General features: G+C 40.6%; 1 protein-coding gene across 1 annotated transcript; it reads left to right on the forward strand.

Annotated features, from left to right (window-relative positions):
• Positions 1-1,489: 1,489 nt before the first annotated feature.
• Positions 1,490-22,699, forward strand: zmp:0000000760 (collagen alpha-1(IX) chain). The gene is given in 29 exon segments (XM_023993634.2): positions 1,490-1,754; positions 3,186-3,298; positions 4,207-4,330; positions 5,970-6,363; positions 6,511-6,588; positions 6,825-6,920; positions 7,157-7,210; positions 9,982-10,035; positions 10,366-10,419; positions 10,511-10,564; positions 10,840-10,893; positions 11,116-11,169; positions 11,275-11,328; positions 13,489-13,542; positions 13,776-13,820; positions 13,915-13,968; positions 14,178-14,231; positions 14,323-14,376; positions 14,648-14,719; positions 14,807-14,842; positions 17,171-17,215; positions 17,350-17,382; positions 17,813-17,959; positions 19,583-19,613; positions 19,616-19,708; positions 19,711-19,757; positions 20,557-20,647; positions 21,707-21,784; positions 22,076-22,699. Coding segments are annotated over 28 exon segments (2,292 nt in total). The 5' UTR covers positions 1,490-1,754; positions 3,186-3,219; the 3' UTR covers positions 22,285-22,699.
• Positions 22,700-23,122: the final 423 nt, after the last annotated feature.

Consider the following 23,122-nt stretch of genomic DNA (forward strand, 5'->3'; position numbering starts at 1 on the left):
TAGAATACTGTATATAGGCTACTTTATATATAGTACTTTATGTAGAGTACTTTATGTAGATTACTTTTATAGACTACTTTATATAGACTACTTTATTTAGCTACTTTATGTAGGCTACTTTATATAGACTACTTTATACAGGCTACTTTGTATAGACTACTTTATACAGGCTACTTTGTATAGACTACTTTATATAGTCTACATTATATAGAATACTGTATATAGGCTATTTTATATAGACTACATTATATTGGCTACTTTATATAGACTACTTTATATAGACTACATTATATAGACTACATTATATTGGCTACTTTATATAGACTACTTTATGTAGGAGACTTTATATAGGATCCTTTATATAGACTACTTTTTATAGGCTACTTTAGATGAACTACTTTATATAGACTACTTTATATAGATTACTTTATATAGACTACTTTATATAGAGTACTTTATGTAGGCTACTTTATGTAGGCTACTTTATATAGACTACTTTATATAGGCCACATGAGCTACAGTGCTCTATAAATAGGCCAACTACATTTCATCAGTCGATAGATACAGTTTCACCCAAGAATCCTTGAATTTTGGAAAATGTGGAAACTTGAACTGTTACATTTCAACATGGTCCGTATATGCGTTTCTTACAGATCATTCAATCCCCTTCGAAATCGCTCAGATCATATCAACTTTTGTCTCTTTCAAATTTAAGGGCTGTGATAATGGTGCTAATCCCATTAATGTCAAATTAGAGACAACTTTAGCTTGGCTCAATAACTGGCCTATACAGGCCACCCATATCATCTGTGGGTCAACAGAAATGTAAACAAAGGAGCAAATAAATGGGTTGTATTTCATTTGTATAAAATCTACAGACTGTGACTTTAATGCCAAGGTGTGTACCACAAAAAAAAAGGTGATACAACTGAATATAATTTTGATCAGCGAAGGTCCATAAGGAGGGTGTATTGTACCAATCCAACGCTAATTTATGTTAGGCCCCATTGGCCCAATACACCCCACATATATGCGGTTTGGGTTAATGGTATTCCCAGCATCATTCTCTGCATGAAGAATGTTTGCAGAACTCTCCTCGCGCTTGGCCTCGACATACTACACGTTTCTACCAGTGGGAATCGGCACAAAGGCTGACTGTCCTGGGAAGGTGGTCATCTAACCAAAAACAGTTTCATTTCACATTTTATTTGACAAAATAATTATTATAAAAGCGGCCTACAATAATGAAAATAATATGTGAACTGTGACAAGTTAACATGCAAACAAGAATTAGCCTATTCATTGCTAAATAATTATTAGGCTGGCTTCAGAGGACATGATATGTGTAGGAAAGGACAGGCTGCATGCTCCTCGCCAATTAAATTCAGTCTATTATATCCCATACCAATAATAATGTGTAAAAATAGTATAATCAAGGGTTTGCTTGAGCACCTGGCATGTATAAAAAGGAAAGGTGGATTTAACAGTTGTCCTGAGCAATCCCCTTGCGTTGAAGTGTGTTTCAGCAGATGCGACGGGCCTATGGGAGATTTCAGATCCCCTGGGGACCGAAGGTAGAGTGGAGCACAAGGGTCCGGTCTTCCTGAGACCCACCACTGTCGGATTGAATGATCCGCCTGTTTAAGGCAAGGTTTGGCCTAGGGATGCCACTTTAAAATTGGTTACATCCTCACTGCGGGAACTGTAAAGGAACAGTCTGCAGTTCACATCGGGGGCCTCTTTTTCAAGAATATGTGAGTGATTTTTACAATACTGTCTACATTCATCTACAGGTATATTTATGTTTTATAATACTTTAATTTAAATATGATGGTGGATTTTGTTTGTGGTCGGAACTATTTCCTAGGATAACCTCAAGGATAACCTTAGCTCCATCAATAAGCCATTGATTTATTGTGGATAAATATTACTGACGTTAAAAAGTGTAATTTATCTAATTTAAGAGTAGATTAAGAGAATAACCCCATCAATTCAGTACAGTAAATTCTACTGTACGGGTTTTGATTCTTATAATTAGTACTGTTTTATGGGATCAAAATGTCAAACACCCAAAATGAACTTTAGCCTACTTTTAACTAAATGAAATATCTCACTCAGTTCTGTGCAATTGTCAAGATATTTTCCAGTGGTGGAAAAAGTACCCAATATCATACTTGAGTAAAAGTAAAGATACCTTAATAGAAAATGACTCAGGTGAAAGTAAAAGTCACATGGTAAAATACTACTTGAGTAAATATACTGAAGTATCAAAAGTAAAAGTATCAATTATTTCAAATTGCTTGTATTAAGCAAATCAAACAGCACAATTGTCTTGTTTTTATTTTATTTATGGATAGCCAGGGGCACACTACAACACTCAAATATAGTTTACATATTAAGCATTTGTGTTTAGTGAGTCCGCCAGATCAGAGGCAGTAGGGCTGACCAGGGATGTTCTCTTCATAAGTGCATGAATTGGACCATTTTCCTGTCTTGCTAAGAATTCAGAATGTAACGACTACTTTGGGTGTAACGGAAAATGTATTGAGTAAAAAGTACATCATTTTCTTTAGGAATGTAGTGAAGTAAAATTAAAAGTTGTCAAAAATGTAAATCGTAAAGTACAGATACCCCAAAAAACGACTTAAGTAGTACTTTAAAGTATTTTTACTTAAGTATTTTACACCATTTATGTGTACATGATATTATTTAATATGGTATGATTTTATTTGTTTGGATAATCGTGAAGTTGATATATATTTTTTTTTAACAGTTCATAAGTAATTATGTGACTCCTTCCATACCGAACAAGTTAGTATAGGCACTTTTCGACCCTATTGCCTGAGTGGACTTGATTTCATATTATTATGACATAATATAATTCCAAATGGAAAAGTACATACTTTTTTACAGTACATCATTTTTATAGCCTATTTAAGGGTGATTTATAGTCCTGCATAAACCTGTAAAATATGTGATTGACATGATGGGTATTATTGTGGTTATATGTAGTCAAAATGTATCCTAMAATCAAAATATTGCTGTTTTTTTCTATTATTGATGTTTGTTGTTGAGTTTTTATTTATTTGATTTGAATAGGCCTAAGTCTACATATAGTAAATCAGTACGTGCACTGTTCCTAACATTTAAATTATATTATAGTTTCTCTTGTTGTACTTTTGTAGGCACATATAATCCCTGACACATCACATTTTGAAAATGCCAGCCTTCAAAGAGATGCTGGTTTTCCCAGTGCTTCTAGCTCTCGTTGGATTGACCAAATGCCAGGAATTACCAAGTAAGTAGGCCCTTCCATAACATATTTTCTTTCCTGTTTATTGAGCGTCTAGTAATATTGGTTGATTGATTCACAGCTTTTCTCAAGTCTGTGTCTATGTTTTCTTTCTGTCTAATGTTGGCAAACTTGGTAGGTGCGGGAACTTATGAACAGTGGTCCATGCAATGCAATATAATTGTATTCTCTATCTCTTGCATAACCAGCAGGCAGCAGCACTGGCACATAAAACCATTGCACTCTCAGAAGAACACACATCCTTCCCTTCTTGAGTATTTCCTGCAGTCAGTCTGTGATTTAGGCTTAACAGAATGTATCACTACCAACCCTAACTGACGTCATTGTAAAGTCACAAAAACATCCAGACTTCCCTMTTTCTGAATGAAATGACACCCATAGAATTAGGAATTTGAATAATTTAATAGGATCTCTATGATGACCCTTAAACTGTGGGAGTGAGTGTCATGATAGTCAACTAAATTCATGTTGTGCCAAGTGAAATATCCTTTTGTAGTGAGTAATCAATTACACTGTTCTAAGTGACAGTTACTGCAAATCAACACTGATTGAACYAAWAACWATTTCACAAAACATTAGATTGACAAAGTTTGCTGCTGTTGAATACCAGTAACATGAATATCAGTAACATGAATATCAGTAACATGAATACCAGTAACATGAATACCAATAACCATTGTTTGATTGATCATATTGTGCGATAGATATCTTTTTGATTTATTAAACTTTCCAGTCCTTCCACATGCCCATCCCCATTGCACTGTGTAACCTAATGTGTGACTTTTTAAATTATGTGTTTCATCCAGATCCTCATCATTCATTGTCTTACTTTAATCCTCAACCCTTTGAACATGACATTGGTGAAAAACTGAGCTGCGTGTTTTTACTCTGAGGTTATGACATGCTAGAGGAGTTCCGTGTATCTAAGTCCAGAGGGGTGAGGAAAGTAGACGGATCTGAACCTGATTCAGTGGCCTACCGTGTGAACCCCGCCATCCACCTACGCAAAACCATGAGGTACTGTCTGCACGCACACAGTGACGCCAAATGGATTTGAATAGACTGGAATTTGATGACGAGGTTTAAAAATAAAACGTATGTTAAGATGTGCATTTCAATCTCAGAGGATAACAGTAAAACATGATAACAATCTCAGAGGATAACAGTAAAACATGATAACAATTCTCAGAGGATAACAGTAAAACATGATAACAATCTCAGAGGATAACAGTAAAACATGATAACAATCTCAGAGGATAACAGTAAAACATGATAACACAGGAAAACACTTATTTCCAAAGTGGTCCGAAGCAGAATTTTCCAGATATTCAAACTGAACACACAGGCCTGCAATAGACCAGGGGTGCATCTACTAGGGTACAACATTATAGAAATTGTTGTTAGAGAATAAACATGTGTCACTAACATGTAGATAAAGTCGTCATATTAGCTCTATTCATGGTGTTTCTATCTGCGACGTCCAGTATGTTGAACCCTCCTTAAGGAGATCCGGGTGCTCTTCCTCCATCAATATGTGATAAAAAAAAGTCCATACTTTGTCATTCCTCCTCACTGATGGTGAATAATGATGTTTATCTTAAGGTTTCCTACTTTCCTRGGATGTGAGCTAGCAAAAGTGAGCTAAGACCATGCACCCAAATGAGAGATCTAATAGCGATGTGTATCATTTCTTCTCGGCCTCTTTGCCAGTGGGGTTTCCGCCGTTTTTCCACTCAGTGTAATTATGCCCACCTTCAAACAACAAATTTGATTTCCTCTCCGGCACGAAAAACCTCAACATTTGCCTTMGCTTCATCACTTGATAGTCACCATTGGACAGCTGGTGGAACACCACTGGAATTTCATTGTCATCACAATGGATGAATATAGCAGTTGATTCTTTGTCGATTAGCATAATGACGTGCTGTTAGTCAAAACGCATTATGAGTTGTATTAGTGTATCAGCCTATCATCCAGGGTTTCCTTTGACAATAAATACATCATCGTTCAATTGGAAAAGGCAAGGATTTTCCCCAACTATCCTCAAACCCTGATTGACACTTTCTTGGCATAGATATCCTACACACTCAGCTGTTTGTTTTCTTATTTATGTTGTCTGTCTCCTCGTTGCTGGGAGGCACTGAACATCACTAGTTCATCTGTATTTTCCTTCTCTGTGTTGTTGCCAGCAAAGCTGTCCTCAATCAACCTTCGACGCCTGACAACTAAGAAATMTTTATATTGAGTAGCAGAAGTGCGTTACTGTACATCAAATACAAAGTACAGCATCAAAAAGGCAACAGGAATGATTTGCCCTGACAGGAAGCCAGAGAGGGAGAGAAGAGGGTATATAAAATTAGGTTGTGCAACAGGCCTGTTCTGATTGAAAACATTAATGGRAGGTTGAATGAGCTTCATTTTCCAACTAGGGGTGGGGGGTGCTTTGAGACCACGAGCAGAAGTTTAAAAGCAGTGGGATAAGGTATCCAACGTTAAGCTTGTGAAACACTGATTCTGTTGTTTCAAAAGTATTTGATCATTTTATTCAAAATACAATTACACTACAAATGCCAGTGCTTGTTCTGCATGAAAATATGATTTAATGTTTTCAACTATATTAAGTGTCTCCTAATACCCCATGATTGTCGTGCCACAGCGATGTGTACCCCGACGGCCTGCCCTCCGACTACTCCGTCATTGCCACATTTAAGGTGACGAAGGACACCGCCAAGAGGTCCTGGAACTTGTGGCAGGTCAGCGACCCCGATGGACGTGAACAGGTGGGCCTRCGTTTTCAGGGCGACACACGCTCTCTGGACTTCTTCTACACCAGCCCCCATGGCACCCAGATGCTACGCACCTTCCACCGGGTGGACAAGTTGTTTGATGGAGAGTGGCACAAGCTGGCGCTGCAGGTCAAGGCCGATAAGGTCAAGTTGCTGGTGGACTGCGAGGAGGTGAGCGTGGAGCTCATCGATGATCCTAGACCCATCATCCGCCAGGGTTACACCTCTATCGTGAAGAGGGCTGTGGGAGATCGCTCCGCCTCAGTAAGTTCTGTGCTGTTCAAACCAAATCATGCTGGGTTTCCTACAGTATTTTGTAGTTGTGTCTATAAATTGATCAATGCTCCATGGTCAATTCAGCGTTCATATGAAAGCCCACTGACCGCAATGTCTTGTGTCCTGGTACTGTAGGTAGACCTCCAACAGATGGATGTGTCCTGTGATCCAGAGAAGGCCTACTCAGAAGGCTGCTGTGAGCTCTCCAGTGTGGTGAGTTGGGACTGCCAGCAGGTTCATGTTCGTCAGTGACAGATACGTACAGTACAGTGTGTCTTTAAATCCAGCCTCTTTTCTCATTGTCTCCCATAGCAGTGACTATGTTCTCCCAAATGTGTGTTGTGTGTTCGTGTATTGTCTCTAGGGAGTGGGGAACAGGACAGAATAACAATTTCTGTTTCTGCAGATGGACTGACTAATCAAGTTCTCTACTGTTCTATTCTGTTTAGTGTGGAGGGCATGCTGAGATTGGCCTGACAGCAGGAAGGGCCACCTGTAAGTGTATGCACGGACAGCCTGGCAACCAGGGACCCCCAGGACCGAAGGTGACTACTAAGCCCAATACAGTTCCCATAACAGCACCACTGCTTTGAATAATGAGCTGAGAGCCGTTAGCCTGGTGGTCTAGTCTGTTCGGTCTGCTGTTAGCCAACTCCTTTGTGGCAATGATAGATAAAAGAGTTGGTTACAGCATTGGACCAGGCTGGAGAGCCAACTTGGCATGACTGGGTTGCGGTCCAGGCTAATGCTAACTACTCCAACTGTATGTCTCCTTCTGCAGGGTCACAGAGGTCTCCCAGGCAACACAGGAGAGCCAGGAAGACTAGGCAACTGGGTAAGGGCATTACAGCACAATTCTCACTACAGTGTTAAGTTGAACTTTGTTTAGTGAGGGTCAACAACTTAGAACAATAATGAGTGCTAATTGTCATTCAGAATGTTTGRGCTCTGTTGGTGTTGTGGATTTTACAGTGACAGACATTTGGATGTTGGGCTATAGACCCCAGATTGACTACAGAGGTTGGTACAGTGTAAAGAGTTAAATTGAACTGCGTGTGAATGAAATAGGAAAACCCCTGCTTGCGGGACAGCAGTGAAGTTGTGGAAAATACAATGGAAACATACTGAGAGACGGCACGATGGGAACAGAAGCAGAAACAGGGAACACCGCACGACAATGGACGTGAAGTGGAAGTGATAATATTACTTTTAGATCAATATGGCAAAGCATCATAGACTGTGTGGTTTCACTTAAACATTAGGAGATTCATACTTAATAGAATGAATCTGAATTTGACAAATCCTCAGCCAGTGAAAGCAGTCAGTTGAGTAATATTCTAATAATGAATGTTGTGTTACTTATTACAGTGGCTTGTTATGTTCTCATACATGTGAATCATTTTTTCGTCATCATTTCATCTTCATAGTAACCATAGTCATCATTTCATCATCACAGTCATCATAGTCATCATTTCATCATCACAGTCATCATAGTCCTCATTTCATCATCACAGTCATCCAAGTTATTAGCATCATTCTACTGCCCTTCATTTACATAGCACTCAGCGCTCTAAAGGACTAATGCTTTGTCATTGTCAGAAAAGTGGAGAGAGTTGAGAACAGAACACCTCTTAAAATACAATAGAGAACCATCCAGCGCATAGCAGAGGACAACATGTTTACTAAGCAGTTTAATTAAAGGATATGGCATACTCACTGCATCAGGATTCAATTACATGTTTGACCATGTGAACATAACCCTCCCTGGTTATAGGCTTCAGGCAGTAGACATGATTAGTTCCATTTGAGGCTGAGTTACAGGTGTAGGATCTTCATTTGAGCCAGTTTGCTACAGCAGGAAAATAATCCTGCAGCAACAGGAAATGTAAATTATTATGATAAATATAATTAATGGACATTTTTGTAGAGGTTTATACATTTCATCGGAAGGGAAAATCAAGTCTGAAATGTCAAAGTGGAAATTACAAACTTCAGAAGCCTTTTTAAACCAATACACTACATGTTAAAAATGTCCTGCATTGCAGGAAGGTTGTCATGCAACAGGGTGATCAAATAAAGATCCTACATCTGTAAGACTAATTTAGCTCTTTGATGTAGCAGCTCCAGCTCTTGGTGGTATGCTGGAGCCACAACTCAGAGAACAGAGAACATGTGACTAATAGTGTGCAGGGCTTCTATTGGGTCTTCAAAGACAGATGACTTGTCTTGTACATGAGAAATGAGTTGTTGGCTTGGCATATAACATGCCCTTTCGGGTGGAGAGACTGTGGGTAAAAATTGCCCATATACTACTCAAAGCACACACGCATGCGCTCTCATACACGCACGCACACACACACACACACACACACAGACACACAGACACACACAAATGGCCATGCTGGGTACTCACTCACAGCAGGCGGATGAGGGGGACAAGCTGTTTATGGAGCTCAGTTGGGGGCCAAAATCTGTCTTCTCAGACTCAGTGGAGCCCTCACCTCCTGCCAGTACGTAAGTCACAGAGAACAACCATGTTTACTGCCACCCCCGCTGGCGCCTGAGGAGGGCATTTCCTGGCTCAGATATATATGTACTGTCTGTCCCGGTGGGTGGTCCATACATTAGTCCCCTGCTACATACTAATCGCTTTTAAAAAACCTGTAAAGTTGTAAAGTTCACGGTCATGCTTCTGGATAAAGTGTCTATCGTCTCCAAGGTTAGCCTCTTAGCAGCTGACATAGAGTGGTCTGAGGTGAAATGGTTAAATAAACTAGTGCCATGGCACAGAGGACTGTTGGTCTTGTTCAACGGTGTTGGTTGACTAAGTGGAACATCCCCAATTCATAGGCCAACACGTTGTCTTATATGAGTGAGGATGTGGACATTTGTGTGGAAACACTAACAGAATAAATGTTTCAATTTTCCCTTAATCCTCGGGTCATAAATTGTGGCCTACATTGTGTTAACACTAACCCCGTGTTTCAGTGGCTCAGCCTGTCGCTCACTAATAAGATCTTTGGTCTAAAGTAAACATTTGACACATCATTATGATCATCGTGTATTACTTGGATCCCCTAATAGCCCATGTTAAGATTTCCTCCTTCAAGGAAATGTTATGGTTATTATCATAGCTTCAAGCGCTTGGATATAAATTGTATGTTCCATTTGAAGGCCACAATGAAATGCATATACCTTACTGTGATGCCCACACACTTGACAGATTGGGAAACTCCAATGTGTTGATCCAGTGTCTAATCTGTTTATAGCATCACTCAGAGACACATTCCGTCGGCCAAGACTACTGCATAACAGTCACAATGGACAGCTGGGAGACGTTGCTCTAGTTCACCATTGACATAATTGATTATTTCACATCTAATTAAGTTCAGTCTTATGCTTTTACATGAACACTGTGTGAAACTGAAAAATAGGAAAGTCCCTGTGCTGAGCTTCTGTGTCCTACATGATGCGAGAGCACATTTGACTAGAATTACATATTTTTTATGTATCTTGGCTAATCTGGTTTTCCGCCTGCTATACAGCTCACACTGTCTCCCTCCCAAGTCTCTTTTGTAACTAATTCAAACTTCTCTTCTGTTGCAGGGAGGTATGGGACAGACAGGTGACTATGGCCACGTTGGAGAGCCAGGCCCTAAGGTAAGACCCGACATCTGACCCCGACCTGTATCAGATCTGTATCTGTCTGGTTGAGTTGTCAGAAGAAATTTGTATTTGTATTTATTATGGATCTCCATTAGCTGCTGATGCGCTTCCTGGGGTCCAGCAAAATTAAGGCAGTTTATACAATTTTAAAAACATTACAATACATTCACAGATTTCACAACACACTGTGTGCCCTTAGGCCCCTACTCCACCACTGCCACATATCTACAGTACTAAATCCATGTGTACAGTATGTGTGTGTATAGTGTGTATGTTATCGTGTGTGTGTATGCACTGTGGATAACAACAACCTGTCTCCCTCAGGGCATCGCAGGAATCAGCGGGAACAAGGGGATGAGAGGACTTCACGGCCTTGATGTAATCCACCCTCAAACACATATCCATCATCTCTTTAGCTGGTCTCTGGTGTCACGGTGCAGATTAGTGCTAACGAGCTACTGTGTTTCAGGGCGACAGAGGTCCCAAAGGTCTGAAGGGATTACATGGCGCCGGGGGCTTCAAGGTAGGTTGTGTTGTCCTTCGTAATGGATGATAGGGTCTCTTCAAATCCCATAGGCTTCCATTAGGTGTGTTAAACGCATCATTGTGCACATTGCAGAACCATACATGTACTGTATATAGAATACATATGGCTCTGAGCATATGTAGTCAAGTTGAAAAGTTTTTTTTTTTTTTTTTTTACTTTTCATGAGTGTGTTATTTTGCTGAGTGCCGTGCTTGTTCTATTTAATAGAAGATTAAGAGGGTCTCATTTGAATGTTTTAATAATGATTCCAGGGAACTCAGGGGTCACCTGGAGAGCTGGGTGGGACCGGAGTACAAGGAGAAACGGTACGTCTTTCTAAAGATGGGAGACAGGCTTCATTTAGACAGGCAGCCCAATTCTGATCTTTTTCCACAAATTGGTCTTTTGACCAATCAGGTCAGCTCTTTTACCAAAAATATCAGAATTGTACTGCCTGTGTAAACACAGCCATATTGCAGTATACTAGTGATCAATCCCACTTGTCATTGGTTTTATTATCATTGACTAACTTCTCTGTCTTCTTGCAGGGTGATCCAGGTCCACTTGGATATGAAGGAATTCCAGGATATACAGGAGTGAAGGTGAATATAATCTAATAATTTTCCACCAGAAACTCTTATTTTTCCATGTTCTCTCCTATGAATTATTACATTTTCAATAACATTTTATGCTTGTATTGTTTGTAGGGAGAAGAAGGGGCCTCCGGTGTTGAAGGACCTCCTGGGTCACAGGGAAAGCAGGTATGTTAAGAGCCACATCACACATGTTCACACCAAACCCCACTTGTAATAATAATAATAATAATAATACTGTATCTACAACCCAGTGTTAGTTTTGGCACTCTTTTTTAGATTTACTCTACTATTTCACGGAACCCAAACCGGCAGTGCGCCTGCGCCATCGTGCATAAATGTATTTTGTCCCCCCACACCAAACGCGATCAGGACACACAGGTTAAAATATCAAAACAAACTCTGAACCAATTACATTAATTTGGGGACAGGTCGAAAAGCCCTAAACATTTATGGCAATTTAGCTAGCTAGCTTGCACTTGCTAGCTAATTTGTCCTTTTTAGCTAGCTTYCTGTTGCTAGCTAATTTYTCCTGGGATACAAACATTGAGTTGTTATTTTACCTGAAATGCACAAGGTCCTCTACTCCGCCAATTAATCCACACATAAAATGGTCAACCGAATCATTTCTAGTCATCTCTCCTCCTTCCAGGCTTTTTCTTCTCTTGACTTTATATTGCGATTGGCAACTTTCATAAATTAGGTGCATTACCGCCACTGACTTCGTTCATCTTTCAGTCAGCCACGTGGGTATAACCAATGAGGAGATGGCACGTGGGTACCTGCTTCTATAAACCATTGAGGAGATGGGAGAGGCAGGACTTGCATTGCGATCTGCATCAGAAATAGAACTGACTTCTATTTTAGCCCTTGGCAACGCAGACTCTCGTTGGCGCGCGCGAGCAGTGTGGGTGCAATAATTGAATAACCTAGATTTCTACATTTATTTTGCAACGCTCGCGCACACGACGCGAGCAGTGTAGTCAGCCTGTTAGTCATTTTGACTAAAATATCACATTTGTATTGTCTTATTAWCCTATAGTCATAGCCGCGGGAAGTAGTTTGGGGGGGTGGACAAACTTTTTTTGCCAGCGCTGGTGCTGAAGACGGGTATATCAGTCTGCTAATACAGGACTATTAAAGGCCCAGGGCACTACTTTTGTGAAGAAAGTATATATCTTTCAATATATATATATATTTKTTTTCAGCACTCCTACTTCCTGCAGCTATGCCTATAGTAAACATAAATCACTGATTTCCATGTGCACAAACAAACATAGCCTTGTCTTACCAACAGAGATTTAACCATAACATCATCCTATTCTCTTCCCAGCAGCAGAAATAGGACACACATAAGAATATGTAACAATGGCCATGTAAATTATTAATCTGGCCATGTAAATTATTAATTCAGGCTACATAGATATTACATACAAAACAAACAGACTCATACAATGTCTATGTTTTTCTCTCCCTTGAGTATAGAAGAGTAGSCTMTCTTTGAATTTGTAGTCTCACTCAAACCTCCCACTTTTCCCACAAACGTTTTATATACATTATATACTTGGGACTCGATTTGGACTCGAGGTTTAGTGACTCAACTAGAACACTGGGTGAAACAGTCATTAGCTCCTGTTCAATGTCATGAATAGTGCTTATCACTGAAAACTCCCAATCTCTCCAAATACTCTTGCCCAGTCCACTTAGTAGTCCGATTTTAGGAACAGAGATAATTTTTGTCTTATCTCATTTTAGTCAACAGTTTTTCAGGGTCTATTTAGTCAATTAAAGTCTCGTCAATTGTCCCTGAAAAACAGGTGTTTGACGAATATTTTAGTCACTATTCACTAGTTTTTGATGAAATTAACACTGCTACAACCCATAAACCAATTGTAAATTCACTTTCTGCCACCTGCCAAGCCTTTATGCATGCACACAGAGAAATGAATACAATTTTATGTTGAGACGAGGCCATGGCGGAAAGATATGTTTTGGCACTTTGGCTCTTTCCACAAACAAACTTAGTACCTGTGGCCAGGTTTGGGATTAGTTTTAAGTATGCAAACCATAGCAACACAACAAATTGGGTTAGTAACGGTAGCACTTTCAACCCTAGTGATTTCCTAGAGGGAGGACCATCTGCAGGTCAGCTAACAAGGCAAGAACTATCTTTCAAATGTCTCCTAATTCCACTGTAGATGAAGACGTCCTTAGTGAAACATTAAAACATCTCCGGTCACAACAAGCAGGAACAAATTGAAAGGAAAGTTGGTCTCATTTCAGTGAAACAGAATAAACATGTGGTTTGTCTTTACGTTGTCTTGGCAGGGTGTTGTAGGTGATCCTGGAGAGTCAGGAGTTGCTGGGGAAAAGGGAAAACCTGTACGTATGGCACCTAATCGGGTCTCTCATTTCTAAACATGCAAACAGTTCCTCTTCCACTGTATTCACCAACAACAACAATATATATTTACAGCATATGCAGTATACAAAGACGTACATGACTTAAATTACATATATATACACACATATATATACAGTGTGTGTATGTATATATATATATATATATCAGTGATAACAACAGTCTCATTACTCAACTTGTTTGTCAACACCAGGGAACCCAAGGATCAAAAGGAAGATATGGCACCATTGGACAAAAGGTTAATTATTCTGACTGAAATMTACATTTCAATCTCAGAGATGAACAAGCATGGGCAAACTTTTAGTAACATCAATAACAATATATCTTCACAGGGCATTATAGGAGATCCTGGTTTGCCCGGGAGAGATGGGGACATAGGAATAGAGGTAGGTTCACTGTCTTTTATCATCCATGTTGCTGTTTACACTAGCAATAATATAAATAATAAATGCCATTTAGCAGACGCTTTTATCCAAAGCGGCTAATGCGTTGACCTTGTGTACGGTTAATGCGTTGACCTTGTGTATGGCACGATGGATGTGGACCCTATCTATTGTCTGTATCTGATCTGTGCTATCCTCCGTCCCTTCTCAAGGCTTACCAAGGACCCCAGGGCCCGGAGGGCAGAAACGGACAATTCGGAATAATGGTAACGGAACTATCTCATGAAACAAACAATACTTTTTCATTAGTTTGATTCATATACGGTAATAAAGGTATGTGGGTTTTACCCTCAACAGGGAGAGAAAGGAATGCTGGGGCCGGCAGGGGAGATGGGGCCTCAAGGCCAAACAGTAAGTACAGTTGGCTTTCACATCTTCACACGTCTCACTTTACGGAGCCATTGCATTTTGTATCGTCATGATAATGTGGCCGGTGACACTTTGCTTCTTGAAAGTCCAATATCTTGAAAACTTGACTGCTGACATGCAAAACATTTTTGGGAATGTATCAACAGTGCACCAATGAAAAAAATACCAAAATATTGTTTTTTGAGTGGAGTTTCCCTTTAAGAGAAAAGAAAGTAGCCCCTCTGCTAAATGTAAGACCTGTTTCTCTCTCCAGGGCCCCAGAGGTTATAAAGGATCAGCAGCAAAGCCAGGAAGACCCGGATTTATTGGACCCCCAGGACCTGTCGTGAGTGTTCCGGATGACTCTTTGTAAACTCTTTGAAATACAAGTTCATTCTCTCTAAACCACTAAAACATGTTGTTTCTCGAACAGGGGCATGTGGGAGTAGCTGGCCGGCCAGGCCCCAAGGTAAGCAACTTTATTCACCTACTGTACTGCTAGAAGAGCAACATGTAGCGAGTAATGAAGTGTGTTAGGACTTGATTAATGAAGTCAAGTGTCAAGACATTAATTAGTCAGAGTCTACACCTCGATAACATTACATTGTCTGTGGTATCAAAGCTAAGGTGGAACTGGTACCAATACCTATATAAGTGCCAGTGAGTTCGGATGACGTTCTTCAGAATTTTACATAAAAGCACATCTTCGAAATTAACTGACTTGATAATGAGACTTGCTACTGTATTCAACACAGTACCAACACTTTCCGACTATTACAAAAACAGTCACAAAGAGGTCAAATGAAACACTAGCCTAGGGGTAGTCGACTAGTTCAGCCGCAGACGATTTTTGGAGGAGTGGATGTTCCGGAGTCCACATCTACAGTAAGACAACAACTAAGCCATTTATTTTTATACATGGGATTACTTCGGAACATATTTGCTAAATTAAACTCATTTTAGCCAAATTCCTGGTGATTTTACAGTCTTTTTGAGCAAACCAATCCCCCTATTTGAAGAACAAAAATCACTGGAGGTACGCCTTTTGCCAATCGCTGCACTAGATCAATATCCAGAGATGTACACAGACAAAATATATGACCTGTCCTTTCTGGTCTGATACATAGCAGCCTGATACAATGGCTATGTTACTGCTGCCAGTTCTTGTGGTTTCATGTGTCACCACTGAGAGATCTTCTGTAGCCCACTACCCCCCATTCACCTGTCAACAACCCCACGTCAACCCCCATGACCAGGGCGGAACAAACAAACAAGCGGACGATTCACTTAGTTCTCCCCACCTGATTGGATATCCTGTTCTCTCGTGGCATGTTCACTAGCTGTGACACATTGGCTTTCCCAGAGCCTTGGCTCTTCATCCAGAATATCCTATTCTCTCCCCATCTGGACCGGAAGTTAACGTTGGTGCTAAACTTCCCCCAGGAGTCTGTTCACAGCCTGTTCTAGCTATTTAATTGGCTGCTGATACCAACTCAAAGCTTGCTTTGTACTATGTGGTCTGGATGGGACCTGTTATAGGTGTTTACAGGATGGTTTTCTTACAATCCTCTCAATCACATGTGCGTTATTCGTTATAAAATCAATGCGTCTTTTCATGCATTAGGAAACATTCTTCCACGGTGTTAAACCACAGTCTCCCATTCCATAGAACCCCTGATGTAGTTAGATCAAACATCTGACTTTCAACTCGTTTTTGAGGCTTGATCTTGTCTGATGCGAGACAATCCCCACTGTACTGCAGTGCATAGCATCACTCCATGTTGGCTGCATCATTAGTTGGCTCGTAGTGGCGTCAGACTACAAKGTGTGTGTGAGTAAAACCATGGGCTTCTCTGTTCTCCTTCCAGTGTCAGCTCTGAAATCCGAATATAACCTATTTCAGGAGCCTTTCGTGCTGGCTTTAAATGCGCTGAAAATGCTCAACGGATTAGGAAATGTATCAAGGGATTATAAGATGTAAATCATTATTTGCACAAACCTTTTTCTCGAAAGTCTGAATCATGTTATTTCATTTTATTATACACACAACCTCAATAATGCTTAATAAAAAATAAAAAATCTAACACTTTCCCAGTAACACTAAATAGAGTTAGACATCAGATACTGAGTATAATTTTTATGCAGACTGATACATTTAAGCAGACACTCTTAACCAGATCCATTTACAGAAGTGATAGATTTTTCACATAGTCAGCTCAGGGATTGGAACCAGCAACCGTTCAGTTACTGGCCCAACACTCTTAACCGCTAGGCTACCTGCCGCCCCATAGACACATGGATACATAGTCTAAAGGGAGACACGGAGTGGCCTGCTGTTAAAAACATAGAGCATGTTGGAACATTAGGTCCCCTATAAACCAAAGTAGTTTTTGCAGTATTTCTGAAGTACATGTTCATTTGACATTTGCCATCCATCAGGACAGAGGCAAAGGACTCTGGAGACACATTCACTACACACACACACATACACACACACATCCTGACTACACACACACACACACACACACACACACACACACACACACACACACACACACACACACACACATCCTGCTCCTGGATGAGAAGAAGAAGAAAGCAAATATTTGCGGGCCATCAAAGAGTAGTGGTGATGAATGGATGTGAGATAAACGCTGTCCTAAACATCAAATGAATTAGAGTCAAAGGAAATGCTGTGTTGCGTTTCAGTCCACGAGGACTACATGTTCAGACAGACAGCCTGTGAAAAAGATGCCAGGCCATCCTAATCAAGTTTTGTTTCAATTGTATCTTCCAGGGAGATATAGGCATTGAAGGGATCCAAGGTGTCAATGGTGAAACGGTACTTATACTATTGCTTTGTTTTTTCATATACACATTTCATTATATTAAATTGTATCTACTTCATTTTGAGCAGTAGTCACGAAGCCCAAGTTATCTAACTGCATTCACTCTGGGGTTTCTTACTTTCCACAGGGAGAAAAAGGAGAAAAGGGCCCCAAAGGCGAGGTAAGATATCGTTTCTTTGCTTTGTAGTACAATAGTCACATAAAACAAAATGGAGACAACAGTCATTGCYTAAGATGGATTATAGTCAAGATCTGGATTTCTACACAGCCATATCTTATTTCATGAGACATTTTACATATATTAGCAGACACTCTTATCCAGAGCATTGAGGGTTAAGTGCCTTGCTCAAGGGAACATTATTCACTTAGTCAGCTCTGGGATTTGAACCAGAGACCTCTCAGTTACTAGCCCAATGTGCTTAACCGCTAGGCTACCTGCACACAATGTCTCGTAATGCTGTGTCTAGTTATTCTACCAAATGAGCACTGTGTGAGAGAGATTGTTGTCSTGGGCAGCTTACTACCTAACCTATCAGTAGCTTGTGTATGTATTACAGAACATGTCCCTTGATGCTCTGTCTGTGATCTAGGTTGGAGACGCGGGTGCACAGGGTCCCCACGGTGGCRGGGGGAAGCGTGGGCCAGGGGGCGAGCCTGGACGCACAGGCCCAGTCGGAACAAAGGGGGTCCGTGGCGATGGAGGACCAGTCGGATTTCAGGGGCCGCCAGGGCCACCGGTAAGTACAGAGACGGCCATGTCCACCACGATCTGAAATGGTCAAGTAACTTACTTTGTTTTGGGCGAGTGCCATATAAACGTTTGAAATCGAAGTAGGCCTATTTATTGACTGTCTGGGTCTGAAATGGAAAAAAGGACGAAGTCAGTATTATCTTTACTCAGCTGTGACTCACATAGTAAAACACATAAAGTCACACATGCAGTGGATGACTCATCAACGCCTAGTCGTTAGAGAGACTGGAACCTGCTTTCAATTGTGTTGTATAAAGAACAATTCTACTGGTTCCCATCAGTGTGCATGTTACTGTAGCACTGACTGATCCATTAAAACAAGRCACCATATTTCCAACCTGCATCACAACAATATGCCAGCTACCAGAGGAGGCTGGTGGYAGGAGCTATAGGAGAATGGGCTCATTGTAATGGCTGGAATGGAATTAAACATGAGGTTTCCATATGTTTGATGTGTTTGATATTGTTCCATTTATTCAATTTCAGCCATTACAATGAGCCTGTCCTCCTATAGCTCCTCCCACCAGCCTCCTCTGCCAGCTACGTATCTCTGTTTTCTTTGATAAAAGACATTTCACAGATACCCCACCCTAACCTCATCAAAGCTGTTCTGACAGACTTAGTCATTGTAGCGATTGGCATATTTAAAATATAGTATTTGATTAGGATCTCCATTAGCTGTTGCCAAGGCAGCAGCTACTCTTCCTGGGGTCCACACAGAGATAAAACATTACATTAAACAAAACATTGTGCATTATACAAATTTATATTGCTCCATTACTGCATTACAATACTACATTACATTACTAAGAATAATGTGTTGGTGTGTGTAGAATGTGTGTGGTGCTGTTGTGTGTGTGTGTGTGTGTGTGTGTTGTGTGTGTGTGTGTGTGTGTGTGTGTGTGTGTGGGTGTGTGTGTGTGTGTGTGTGTGTGTGTGTGTGTGTGTGTGTGTGTGTGTGTGTGTGTGTGTTCTCTTCACAGTCTGCTTTGTGTTTTGAGTTGTTTTATCTATTTTTAAAATAATGTACTGTTAGCTTGATTACCTGAGGTGGAAGAGAGTTCCATGTAGTCCATGGTTTCTATGTAGTACTGTGTGTTTCCTTGCCTCTGTTCTGGACTTGGAGACTGTGAAGAGACCTCTGGTGGCATGTCTTGTAGGGTATGTATGAGTGTCTGAGCTGGGTGTTAACCGATTGAAACAGACAAGTTCGGTACTTTAACACTCATACCTCTCGCAAAGACCAGTAGTGGATGCAGTCAATCTCTCCTCTACTTTGAGTCAGGGAGATTGATGTACATGTTGTTAGACCATGTGTGGTATCAATGCGGTGTCGAGAATTCTTGTAAATGGTTTCTCATTATGTGTTGTTTTTTTTGTGACTCGCAGCAAGGGTTGCATTTTGTATGGCTGTAAATCTATAATGAGCCTAAACGAAATATTGTTGGCTGTGTTTTCTCACTGTTCATTACATAACCCACCCATTTCCTCACAGAGCCCTGCATGCTGCTGGTTGTGCCAGCCTTGCCCAGCCTTTCCTGTTCTGTCATATTCCTTATCGGGTTGTCGTTGTCCCAAGTGATGGATGCAGTCATGATTGTTTCCACAGGGCCCAACCCTCTCCGCACAACACGTGATTGAGTCTGCAAAAGAGTGGTGCTGGAACAGATGTCCACCTTTGCTAACTCGGTGAAGAGGACGTGTGCCGCCGGGTGCCCACTCTACGGAGACGTCCCCTTGGTGCCCCCGGTCCTTCTGGACAAAAGGGACCCCCGGGACCTCCAGTGAGTGTCATATGTTAGGGGTTACTATGCTGTCAGTGTGTGTGTGTGTGTTGTGTGTGTGTGTGTGTGTTGTGTGTGTGTGTGTGTGTGGTGTGTGTGTGTGTTGGTGTGTGTGTTGTGGTGGTGTGTGGGTGTTGTGTGTGTGTGGTGTGTGTGGTGGTGCGTGTGTGTGTGTGTCGTTGCCGTGCGTGTGCGCCGGTGGGTGAAACCCCAATCAATGCCTGGAATATTTCTTGTGCGATTTTTAATGATTAAAAATCCTCTAACATCTGAACATAGACACTGTCTGTAGGAAACCATGAATATTAATTAATAGGTCATTTTGCTCAGGAACACTGTTGAAGTGCACACTCCATACGTTATTATGTTTCTGTGTCTCCCCGGGCCAAGTAAAATGRTTACATATTGGAAGCACTTTGAGTGAGAGAGCTGAAATATTTGGCAGTATAGGTTGGAATGAAAACATTCAGACTTTCCATGTTCCCGTGAAGACAAATAAGAAGTCGCAGAAGAGGCACTTGCTCTGTGTTGATCGGTTCTTGGAGGGATTCACCAGCATCCCTGGAGTGGAAAGCCTTTTCCACAATTATTAAGCATTAAGACAGACTCTGTTCATGTTTCCTATACTAACATTTTCAAACCACAGAGTCTTTCAAGTTCATAAAGACACAAATGTCTAAAAATACTCCTGTCAAGCCCCATGTTTTGGCCTGCGATAACCTTATCATGTAAATATCTCATATTTTATCTCTGTCAAAGCTCACCTCACTTAAGAGTATTTTGGTTGTTGTGTTTCTAGGGTGGTGATGGTATTGCCGGTGTGAATGGAGAGATCGGACAACCAGGATTCTATGGGGAGGTAGGAGACGCAGGCCAACAAGGACAGCCAGGTGAGAAATACTGTACAAATGAATGACTGCCAGAACGAAATTGATCTCAGCATTCCTTTGATGCAATATCTGAAAATGTATGTCTATATATAAGCCATTGCTGTTCACCATGACAGTATGTTTAGATTAGTCGTTTCTATGACATGCAACAATACATATTTGTTGAAAAGTACACATAACTGGTTCTCATTTTGCCTACAAATATGCAAAGAAATACCATGACAACCAAAAGTTGAATGGAGCAGACGTAACATAGATAAACAGTCATATATAGAGAGAGAGTTGGGCCAATACGATTTCTGTCTTAACCTCCCGAGAGCGCCACTTTCTCCTCCTTAGCCGTTGCTAAGCAATAATTGACACTTCCTGTGCTGTTTATTTCTCATAGTTTTCTAAACCTATGAAGATGTCCAGTAAAAACAGAATGTTTGTTGACACGAGAACACAGTTCAGTTTATACCTAATGCTAATCAATAAAAATGTCTGTGGGTCATTTCATAGGGAACTATCAGAGGCATTATTGTATTGTTACATCACCAACATTTCATAGGGAACTATCAGAGGCATTATTGTATTGTTACATCACNGGAACTATCAGAGGCATTATTGTATTGTTACATCACCAACATTTCATAGGGAACTATCAGAGGCATTATTGTATTGTTACATCACCAACATTTCAAGAATAAAGGTGCTAACATGGCAGCTGTTCTAWAACCTGACCCAACTCTGTCTATGTATATGGCTCTGAACTTAACTAAGTATGTCATTGTGTATGTTCTCGTGGGGAATTATAATGTATTGCTTTAGGGCCTAGCATGACGTCACACTTATGGTACATTCCCCAAGCCAAACTAATGAAATCAAAGAATATTTACAAGGCGTTTTTATACATCTKTCCGGTGATGATCTCAGTAACACACATGGTCGTTAATCAACATGAACTGCTTGTTCCTGTGTACCAGCTTAGTCCCAGGGGCATGCACTGTCAGGGGTGGTACATATCATGTGTTTTCCTGTTGTCCTTCATGCTGTGAAAACATTGTGTCTGGTTCCTAGGGGATCAAGGAGATCAAGGAGATAAGGGAGCAGAGGGCCATGGCCTACCTGGCTACATCGGAGACCAGGGACCAAAGGGTAACGCAACATTTCATTCTGCATCCTTTTTATTGTCTGAATAATGGTTTACAGCATAGCAAAGGAAATCCAACAACAGCTTTGATGGGCCCAGTTCTATTGTAATCATTATATAACAACAGATGCCGGTTTCTTGGTAAGCAGATGTTGCAACATTTCATTTATTTACAATGAAAAGTAGATGGGAAGTCAATATAAAGTCTACTGCAAACTCTCAAAGCCGTGTAGTAGTTCGTAGGCACAGTCATTCTTTACCCACTGAAAATGAATTTCCACTTCTTTATCCACCAGGCCAACGTGGAAGACCTGGCAGAGCCTTCAATGGCACACCAGGACGAGAGGGCGAGAGAGGCCATGTAGGCCGGCCTGGACTGAGAGGTCACCCAGGACTACGAGGAGTCCCAGGCGTGTGTCAGACCACTGGGTGTGCTCTGCTAAACAACGGCACAACCAACGGATCACCTCAGAATGCACCCCAGAGGTTGAGAAGACACCCATAGAGACAAAGAGGAAACATTTGACCAAGCTGCATGGATGTATTATGAAAGGGAGAGAGGAGGAGAGGGGGAGAGGTGGATTAGGGAGATGTGGATTYGGAGAGAGAAGAGATTTTTTATTGATAAATGTATTCAAATCAAAMTCTAAATAAATGCTTCAATGTAAATATGCATCCAATCTCCACCCTGAATGACTGAGATACCCATTTGACTTTCTCTAAACAAATCTGTTGTAGAAACTTGTACTGTTGGCCTTAAAACAACACTCCATTTTCATGGTTCATTTGAAAAAGACACCAATAGCTACAGTATTATTTTTGTTAAAAATTATGAAAGTTTATTTGACAAATTTTATTTAAACTGATCCTAGTTGTCTTCAAATATCACTGTTCTTTATAATAAAAGTCCAAAAAAGATTGKTAACTTGTTTTACTACAACATTTGCTCCACTGTTTATTTTTTATTACCATATATTATTGAGCTGTGTAGAATATAAAATCAAGCGTACAATTCATAATTAAACAAATTGTTCAGCAAAGTGTTTATCACAATTCTGTCGAGGCATGCTACCTACCTAAATCCGAAACACTCAAAACCTCCCTGAAAAGGCTTACATGATACTTGCATAATAATTACCTAAAACATTAACATTTATTCCACCTCAGTTGACGACAGCCTCTGGCATCAGTTACACCATTGCTTAGGGCCACTATATGGCCAATATGCTGTAACCCAAAAGTTGCCGTTATTGCTAGCAGTTACTGTTAGCCAACAGTTACTCTTTTGGCTTGCAGCTATTACTAGCCAATGGTTACTATTATGGCTAGCAGCATGCTGTTAA

Source organism: Salvelinus sp. IW2-2015, linkage group LG8 (genome assembly GCF_002910315.2).
Source record: "Salvelinus sp. IW2-2015 linkage group LG8, ASM291031v2, whole genome shotgun sequence".
Taxonomy (NCBI): Eukaryota; Metazoa; Chordata; class Actinopteri; order Salmoniformes; family Salmonidae; genus Salvelinus; species Salvelinus sp. IW2-2015.